The 10,095-nt window shown below is 40.9% G+C and overlaps 1 protein-coding gene across 1 annotated transcript in view; it reads right to left on the reverse strand.

Moving 5' to 3' along the window:
* Nucleotides 1–938: 938 nt before the first annotated feature.
* CCDC168 (coiled-coil domain containing 168) overlaps nt 939–10,095 on the reverse strand; it is a 32,871-nt gene continuing 23,714 nt past the window's right edge. The window contains exon 5 of the mRNA XM_046028334.1: nt 939–10,008. Coding sequence (XP_045884290.1) covers nt 1,670–10,008 — 8,339 coding nt within the window. The 3' untranslated portion in view covers nt 939–1,669. The remainder of the gene's footprint in view (nt 10,009–10,095) is intronic.

The raw sequence follows: 10,095 nt of genomic DNA on the forward strand, positions 1-10,095 counted from the left end.
AAAAGACTTAAAAGACCAAGTGTAAAGTGTAACTTTCTTTATACCTCAATTCGAACAAACTTAGAAAGTGACTTTATGGAATAATTGGAAATCATCTGATTGAATAGTTGATATTAAGAAATCAATGTTACTATTTAAGATGTGAAATGATTTTTTTAAAAATAGTTATCTTGTGGGGATACAGAAAATATTTGTAGATAATATGACAAGATAGATGATCGTTTTTCATATCACCATTATATTCATGATAGAATAACTGCTTCTTTTATTATAAATGCTACTTGATCTTATTAAAACACATATTTACTATGCTTGGAATATTTGGGCATGCTTAATAAAACAAACAATTGCAAAATATTCCATTTTTTTAACCAAGCAAAGTACATAATTTTATACAATTTACATACAACTTTTATGTTAACAATAGAAATAATGAAATTATTTGTTTTTGATATTTAACAACAGAAAGACTTCACCTCCCAAGACATGCACTACAACCAATTTAATAGATTCTGTCATCAGAATGATGGTCCTGGCATCTTATATATGAGATCTGTCCATGGGATTTGACAATCAGATTGAATATGTTAATAGTCTTTATTATAAAAAATATTGAACATACACATACAAAAAGACAGGATAGTAGGATGGGCCTCTGTGTACCCCTCACGCAGCCCTCGAACTTCAATCTATAGCCAAACTTGTCTTATCTACTTCTCATCCACTTCTCCATTAGTATTTTTTTTAACTTTATTTATTTGACAGACAGAGATCACAAGTAGGCAGAGAGGCAGGCAGAGAGAGGGGGGAAACAGGCTCCTTGCTGAGCAGAGAGCCTGATGCGGGGCTCGATCCCAGGACCCTGGGATCATGACCCGAGCCAAAGGCAGAGGCTTAACCCACTGAGCCACCCAGGTGCCCCTCCATTAGCATTTTGACACAAATCAGTCACTTGCCCCCGGAGGTGAGCCTGTGGCGCCCCCGAGCCAGGGGCCCCGAAGCCCAGGGCAGGGAAGTACACCGGCAGGTGGCCATGGGCAGACAGGTCATGCAGGTACACTGGGAGGCAGTCTCCCTTTCCCTGGTAGTTCTGCAGGATGACTTTCTGCCCCTCAGAGGACGTTCCTGCACAGTGGCGGGTGCTCCAGACTGAGGTCCTGAAATGACCAGGTGACCCAGCAATGGCAGACGGTGATCAGGTGCAGGCCAATGAGCTGCCGCTCCGGTCCAAGAGGAGGACAAAATCATCACAGGAATATGGTCCCTCAAAACCAATACTTACACCTGTATTTTGTAACCTTTGACATTGCTGAACCCTCACTGCTGTTTAAAACTCTCTCCCTTTGGTTCCTATGCCCTCCCAATTTTCTGGTCACTCTCTCCCAATCTCATTTATAGGGTCCCTTTCAGTCATCATGTGGGATGGGAAGAGGGCTTCTCCGTCTCTGCTCCTCTCCTGTGAGATTACGAGGAGGCAGCTTAAACCAAAGTCATCTGCTCTTCTATCCTGTCCTCCAGAAAAATTGTGCAGATTTACTGCAGAAATCAAATACATCAGTTTAGAAAACAGTTCATGAGGAAACCATTTGACTTTATGTGATTTTATTTTTCACAGAATAACACAATAGCAAGCAGTTTTCCACTTCAGATGAATCTAGATGTGCTAATATCAATTTGGACGAACTGGACTGAAGGACTCCAAGAGGGACTCCAAAATCTTTTTGGGTGAAGTCCATATATTGAAAGAACTTGAAAGGTTTGCCACCAGAGGAATTCTGAAGTTTGTTTTCCTTAAAGTTCTTGGGGGAATAGTCCAGCGAATGGTTTGGGGCGTAATCTCCAGTGAGTCTGCTGGTATACAGGCATAAAAAAATGGCTGGTTTTGTCTTCTTTCAAAATGAAAGTTGATATCCTCTTGAGGAAGCTTTGATGGTAACTTAGGTTTGCTTGGGCAGTAATTTGGCCTTTCTGACTCATAATTACGGACTTTGTTCTTGCTTGTGCGTTTCTCTCTAGTCTGTGTATAACTGTAATCACAGTCCCAATGAATGTTGTTCTTTCTAAATAAATCAAATTTGGCCTTCTTTCCTTCTTTGCTTTCCATATGTCTGTGAGGTTTGCCTTGGTCTTTTGCAAGATGTAATTTGATATTTGATTCCGTTAAGGGAGTTAAAGAATGGTTGGTTTTGCACCTTGCAGTCCATGAAGACTTCTCTTCACTGAATGGAACAGAAGAGGATCTAGAGGGAACTTCTACAGCATTTAATGCACCGTGGCACAACCAGTCAGGAGATGGCATTTTAGAGGACGACCTATATTTCCTGCTTTTGTGGGATTCATAGGAAGGTATGATGACTAAGGAATGTTTTCTGCAGCCTCTTACACGTTGGGAACCCGAATCTTCCCTGTACAATGGTTTCAAATTAGTTTTCCTTTTTTTCATCTTGTACAGATTTTCCAAAGGAATGCCTTTCTGTAATTCAAATACAATGTTTCGTGATTCCTGACTTAAATAAGGGTTGGCTTCTAAAAACATACATTCTTTACTCTCATGTGCTTCAAGAGCTAAGCATTCCTCCAAGATGGCTGAACTCTCGATATTTGTCTGACTCTGGGTAAAATCTTCAGAAATCTGAGTTGAACAGGAATCAACTAAACTGGGAGTGCTTTCCTGAGTCTTCGGATCAAAAGATTTGGATGTATCTGTTTCTTGAAACCGTACATGACATTGTTTATCTTTTTCCAGAGTCATGTGAGATTTTAACTCTGAGAGAGCTGTAGTATCTTTCGGCACTGTGCCTTGTTGATTGGGGTCAGGGGCACACACAAAGGGTGGCTCCAGGAATGTTCTCAATTTTGAGTTTTCATGAGGACTTTGCTTCTTGAAAGAGATGTGCTGTTCTAACAATTCCTTATCAATGCAGAGACCACCATCACTTTCTCCCCTGTTACCTATATTTTCACATATTGCTACTGTGTTTAACTTAAGAGTATGTTTGGGAAGTGCAGTTGGTTTAGGGGATATATGTCTGACCGGAAGCCCCAGGAGAAAACGAAGGTATTTGTATTGTAAGTCAAGATCTATTTGATGAAGAGACTTTTCCTCAAAAAGTAACAAAATTCTGTTTTTTTGTTTTGGTACTCTGAAACCAGAATGAATACATTTAGATAAAGGTTTCCTTATATTCTGAGGCCTGGCCATGGCATAAGATTCTCTTACAATTCTGGGAAAGGCTTTCATTTGAATCTCCAGTGTTTTCACAGAAAAGTGTATGAGCAGTTTGTCTTCTTCTGCTGAGTAGTTCTGAAGAACATGAGGCAATGCCATCTGCTTATCAGAAGTCACTGAAGATGCTCTACTTTCTAGCTTACTAATACTCTTCAACTTTGTAATGATCTCTTTGCTGTCCCTTGAAACACTGACAGCCAGTGTCTTCATACCCTTGACAGGCAGTGAATCCTTGCTGTATTTCTGTTTTAAGTTAAGTTCTGTACTATCAATCCCTTCTAGAGACACAAAGCACATTTTTTTGTGTCTCGGATATAGCCTCCAATGGTTATCTTCTGAAACAGACTGTTTTAGATAAAAGTTAAACTTTTGGAAGGATTGTTTTGCCATCTCTGGCATCAGATTCAGTTTTATTTCAAATGATTTTGACTCAAAATGATTAATGAGCTTATTGTTTTCTTTGGGAGTAAAACGTTCTAAAATGGGCTTTGGCTTCACTTTGGGAGGTATCATTGTGGATGTTGTATCTGGGCTCCCTGCACATGGCGGTGACTTCCAATCATCGGGTTTTATCTTTTTCAGTATATCTTCACAAATTTTGTCATGGATATTTTTTATCTGGGATTCAAAGACACTCTTAATTGCTTCAAAAAGAGGAAGTAAACTTTCTGTACTTATACTATCTGCCCCTCCTTCTATTTTATTACTTTTAACTTGGGATGATATAGACCCAATTCCTGGAAAAGTTTTTTGTTGCTGGACCTTTTGTGTGGTTGCGTCCTGGATGGGTTTGCTCTGACTCCCCTGTTGAGGGGCTGAGCCACTCTCCATGGTTTTGAATGGCTGAATCCCATGTTGTGGTTCTTCCGGTCCTGGAGGGGAAATAATCATAATTAGGGTACTCTCCATGTGGGCATCCACATTGTCCTTTGGATGGTCACACATGAGTGGACCCTCTGTTGGTGTCAGAATGGGTTTTGATGCCTTTTCTTCATCTTCCATCATAAGTAAGTCAGGTTCTTTCATGACCCTTGAACTGTCATGCCCTGGAACAACACTTTCTTCTTTTGTTTGTGGAATGAAAATCTTTTTTTTTGTTTTGCTGCGGAGATTTGCTTCTGTTTTGACACTGGGGAGTTTTTGCTTTCGTTGCCCCTCCACCACAAAGGGCTGGGAATCCTGTGGAGCTGTGTTTGTAAACTGCTGGTCCCCTTCTTTCATGGTGCTTGAGCTGTTCCCCTGAGTGTTTGGTGATTTCTGCTGGAATTCAGAGAGAGAGAGTATCTTTTTTCTTCCTCGATTTGTTTCAGAGTCTACTATTTCTCTGGTCTGAGATGAACTCATGGCAGAAATAGAAAGATTTCTGATAAATATTCCTGAGGCATCTTCACTCTGCAAAACTATTTTCTTTGGTTTCTTTAAGTCATACTCTAATTTCTTTCTATTGCTTGGAGTGCCACGTCCCGTGTTGTTAAGAATCTGTGAAATTGGATGATTTGGGATTTTCAGGGTTAAATATTTGGGGCTCAATTCTCTTTTCAAATCTGCTACTGTCAATCTGCCTTTCCAGCCTTTAAATTGGAGAGAAAGAGGAATATAGGCATAAAATGAATCCAGAACATGTTTTTGAAACAATTTCTGTGGCTGAATATTTTGTTTTGCACCCGAGACTTCTAGCTCCTTTTTATGTTTTTGCTTGATTGGGCAGCTGATTGTTATATGAGTTATCACCTGAGTGTTAATTTGAGATTTCTGTGCCTTTAGAGATGGAATGTTCAGGTTTACAGTATTGCTTGTGTCCCTTTCCGTGTTCTCCTCCAGCTTGACCATGGCGTGTTTATGCATTTCTGTTTTGTCCACTGCCAGGCGGATAGCTATGTTTGTGTCTATTTTTAATTCCCCTTCTTCCACTTCTAATGTTTTTTGCTCCAGATTTATAGTAGTGCTTGTGTCCGTCTTATATTTTCCCTCCAGGTCTCCAGATTGAAGTGGAAAAGTCCAGTGGGAAGAAAGAGACTCGTGGAGTGATTCTAGAATACATTCCTCTTGTTCTGGAACTGGCAGTCCCTGCTCTCTTTCCCCTCCTGCAGTATCAAACACTGTAATATCCACGTGTATGCCTGGTATTATTTGTATTCTGGGGTACACTATAGTTTCCTTGCATACATCTGTTTCCAATGGTGTCTTCTGCCTTCCATTTTGAAGTGGGAACTTAAGAGAAAAGCTGGAGTCCAGCCAGGTCTTATGTCCACTCTCAGACTGGAGCACCACTTGCTTTTTCACAAAAATCTCTTGTTCCTCTATACCTGGGGAGGCGTCTGACTCTGTGATTCTCATCTTCTCAAGTGATCCCTTTGTCTGTGGGGCTGAGACTCTGAGAGAGAGCATTTTCCTCCCTTTATCATTATTGTGTACATCATTCTCTGGCTTATCCAATTTATATGAATCTGTAGATCCTGGAGATGCTTTTGATAAAGTTTTTTGTTGGTGGGCAACTTGCTCTGAAACAGAAAATCCTTTTGCACTTACAGGGGCACCAAATGTAATATATATTTCCTTGGACATTTTCCTTGGTGGTGAAACTAAAACCTTCGAACTCATTTTATGGTTTAAGTTATCCATTATTTCAGTTTGTTTCTTCACATTTCCAATTTTAGTGGGCTCCCTGGAGGGGTAGGAAAGAAATGTAGTGAAAGTTTCTGTTTTGTATTTTTCTGGATGAACCTCTTGCCCTGTAAAGAAATACCCCAGCCTTTTCCCACTTATGGTACCAAATCCTGTTAAATAAACATCCTCATGCTGTGAATTTAAAACTAACTGATTCAAATCTCCTTCGGATTTGACTTGTGGAGGATCATCCCTTCGCCGGACACTGATCAGGAAGTTTGAGGCCCACTGTTGCACGGCCTCTTCCTGGGGTATGGAGTGTTCTGCTTTTTTAACAATTTCACCATCACCAGCAACTACCTCTGTAATTCCTGTTTTCCGGATACCTGAGGATTCCTGGAGATTTTGCTGTGCAGGAGAGGATCCTGTAAATCCTGGCACATCTTTGTCTATTTTGCTCCCTGAGTCTAGAGAAAGGGGAGGTGCTGATGGAACAGAAAAAAAGGTCCTTGTCAAAATCACAGGTAGCTCATCTTTACCTTTGTACACATTTTCCTTTAGCTCGTTAATATTCAACACAAATTCCTTTGTGTTAAAGATATGTGAAATTGACGAGATCCTGGCCTCCTTGTGATGCATCCTGACCCTCATATCTACTGTTTTCACTTCATGCTTATTTTCTTTCTGAGACATTTGTTTGTTTTTTCTTTCACTCACAGCACAAACTGCCCCTGTATCTGCTCTCTTCTTTGTATCTGAAACTGCTGAAAGTATTTGTGGAATTAGAGAGGGTCTTCTAATTCTAAGCCTACCTTCATCTACTTGTATACCTTTACCCAATGTGAGTTTAGCTGGAGGTTTGGAAACACAAATTTTTCTTAACACTGTACAGGGTGGTTTACCTGGACATTCATGTTTCTTTTGTTCTTGCCCTCCAATGTTCAGATGCAGTTCTGTTCTGTGGAGCATAAGTGAAGGAGGTGATTTCCTGGACTTCAAACTTATATCTGTGATATGTGTCCCATTTCTCCTATCTGTTGTTTTTTCTCTGTCCTGCTGCTCTTCCCGAGGCACAAGTTGTTTCTCGTTTTGACTGTCTGTAATGACGTCACCATGGATTGCTTCTGTATGTACTACTTCCCTGGTATTTGAATCTCTCTCCACAACACACCTTGTAGGTCCCAGCAGTTCATCATCTACCTGAATTTCCTTATCCAGCTGCAGGTGAGGGAGAGATGATAATGAAGAAGAAGAGCCGGACACAACCACACCTGGTTCGTCTTTGCTTTCTTGCATCTTCTTTTCTTGATGTTTGGGAAACACGAGCTTTACTCTATCTGCTCCATCCTTTTCCTTTTTCTGAGGAATATGATGTTCTCCTTTTTGTGGACTGATCAAAATAGCACTGGTAATGGGCTCTGTATGTTCCATGTCCTTAGAATCTGATGATTCCTGGGAGCTGCCTGAGGAGAAAGAGCATGTCGTGAATGTTGGCATTCTCTTTTCCTCATCTCTGGTATTCGTGCTGAAGTGAGGGAGAGAAGACCTGCAAGTACAAGTCTTAGTCAGCTTCACCGCACCTGGCTCACGCTGACCTTCCTGAGCCATTCCCTCTTGCTTTTTGGTTTTCCATCGAAGGTCACTTAGACTGTATCTAAGTAAATTAGGTGATTCCTTCGCTTTTAAATATCTATCATTGGAATCCACTGTACTATTCATATCCGTGTTTTTCTCTCTATCCCTCACTTCTTTCTGTAATGCGTATTCTTTCCACTTTTTTACAGCATTTGAAAGTTCTCCATCAGTTGTCTCTGCATTTGCTGTTTTCACTGCATCTGGTGATTCCCTGGATGGTAGGTGCGGGAGAGGCAGTTTTGTAATTCTTATCATGTACCCCTCTCCTTCTCTTGAACCAAATTTAAGATACGGTAGAGTAAGTAAGGAAGTACAAATGTTCTCCAGATGTGTAGCTAGGTCCTTTTCATCTTTCTGCACCTTTCTCTCTTGCTTTTTAAATTTCCACTGCAATTTTTTGGTATCAAGTACAGGTGAAAGTGGTAATTCTTTTACCTTCATAGCCATAGGTGTTGGGACCATTTTCTTTTCAATATCTATTTTGAGTCTGTCCTTCTCTTTTAACCCACAAACATCAAATGACTTAGTATTTGGCTTTTTGCCTGAACTGAATGGATCTTGAATCTTTGGTGGTGGAAAATAGGATTGTGTTATTCTTAGTGTGTCTTCCTTTTCATTCATCCTTGTGTCCCATTTCAGATAAGATGGAGAAGGTAAGGAGGCATAGGTTTCCTTCAGAACCATTTCTGGTTCACTTTTGTCTTCTGGCACTTCTTTTCCTTGCTCTTTCATGTTCAAAGGTAGCCTCTTTCTACTGGGTAGATGTGGAAATGGGGATATCTCTGCCATCAAGGTAATTATTTGGGGGAATCTTCTACCTTTCCCACCTTTTATTTTTACTCTGTCCTTTACCTCTGTTTTTGGCACATGTTGATACGCTTTTATTACTATATTACATGATCTAGTGCCTTCACTGGAATCTGCATATCTGGTTTTTCCCGCACATGACGACTTGGGGCACAGCAGATGAGGAGGAGAGAATCCTGTAGTTGCAAGCAAGTCTTGGTCTACTTCGGTTCTTGTGTCCAAGCTGTGGTAAGATGGAGAAGGTGTGGAAGGAGGAGTTTTTGTCAGAGCCACATCGGGATCTCCCATTCTTTGCTGCTCCTCTTCGACTTTCCCCTTTATACACTGAGGCTCCTCTCTCTTGTTCGAAGCACTGTGCTCAGTGACACTGAATTCATGAGGACGTGGTGATGTCTCTGCCTTAATATCTGAGCCCTGAGGCTGCATGGAGTCATTCATGGCTTCTCTTTGTACACTGTCCCTTTCTGCCAGTTGTGGGCATTGTGCTCCCTTCTTCACGTGGCTATCAGGGGACTCTGTAGATGCTGTTTGCCCTGGGGGTGATGATTCTTGGAGCTCAAGATGTGGCGCATCATTTCTTATTATGTCTGGCTCATGTTCCCCGTCTTTTGTGTCCCACTTAAGATGAGTTGAGGAAATGAGAAAAGGATGAATTTTGCTCAGAAGCACAACGGTTTCCTTGTCATCTTCTTGTCCCACTTTCACTTGTTCTTTGATGTTCACTTGCAGTTTCTTTGTTTTGAGTATAAGGGAAAGGGGTGATTTCTTTGCCCTCAAAGCTATATACTTGGAATGCACTATGTCTTTCTCAAAAGTAGTCTCCTCAACCCCGTCTCTCTGTGTCATGTATTTTGTTCTTTTCGAATCGTTTGAAACGTTATTCAAAGGTAGTACAGTATATTTCAATTTCTCTGCATTTGATGATTCCCTTTGCCATGAGGGTGGAAGAAAGGGTCTTGTTACTCGTTTCTCTTCCCTGCCTTCTATATCTTTGTTTAAGTTAAAGTGAGGCGGAGAAGGTCTTGTCAGAACCTTATCTAGCTCACTACTTTCTTGTATGTATCTTGACTTTTCTTTCATGCTTGTCTGTACTTCTGTAATTTGGCGGTCACAACCCCCAGAGGTGTCGAGTACATGTGGAAGGGGTATTACCTTTGCCTTGGAAATTGTGCTGTGGTTTATATATTTTATATTTACTATTTTTCTTCTGTCTTCTCCTTCCTGTGGCTCATACTCTTGTTCTACTCTGACATCATTAGAAATATCATGTCCAGCTGACTCTGCATACACTCCTTTCCCTGCATCCGGTGACTTCTGTAGCTGGAGTTGTGAAACAGCAGATCTTGTTATCCCTTGCCTGTCTTCTTCTCCTTCTATTCCTGTGTTCAATTCATGGTGAGTTAGAGAAGATTCAGAAGCCCAGCTTGTGGGCAGAACTATTTCTTGTTCACAATTACCTCCTGCATCCACTTTCCCCTGCTCTTCGCTTTCTGGATCCTCTTTCACGGGCTCTTTAAGATTCAGCGGTATGTCCTGTACTAGTGCTTTCTTTCTTTCTACATCTTCACCTTTTGGGTGCATCATGTCTCTCCTGGCTGATTTCTCTGCCTTAGTCTCTTCTTTCTGTGGTGTATGTTCTTTTGCTTCTGGTACATCACTTGTGAGATCACCATCAGTGGACTTTTCATTAGTTTTTTTCACTGCATCTGATGATTTCTGCTGTGACGGTGCTGGAAAAGAGGATCTTGTTACTTCAGTTACATAGTCTGCTTTTTTAATTTTTGTATCCAATTGTAAATGAGAAGGAGCAGGTATGC

This window comes from Meles meles, chromosome 14 (genome assembly GCF_922984935.1).
Source record: "Meles meles chromosome 14, mMelMel3.1 paternal haplotype, whole genome shotgun sequence".
Classification (NCBI taxonomy): Eukaryota; Metazoa; Chordata; class Mammalia; order Carnivora; family Mustelidae; genus Meles; species Meles meles.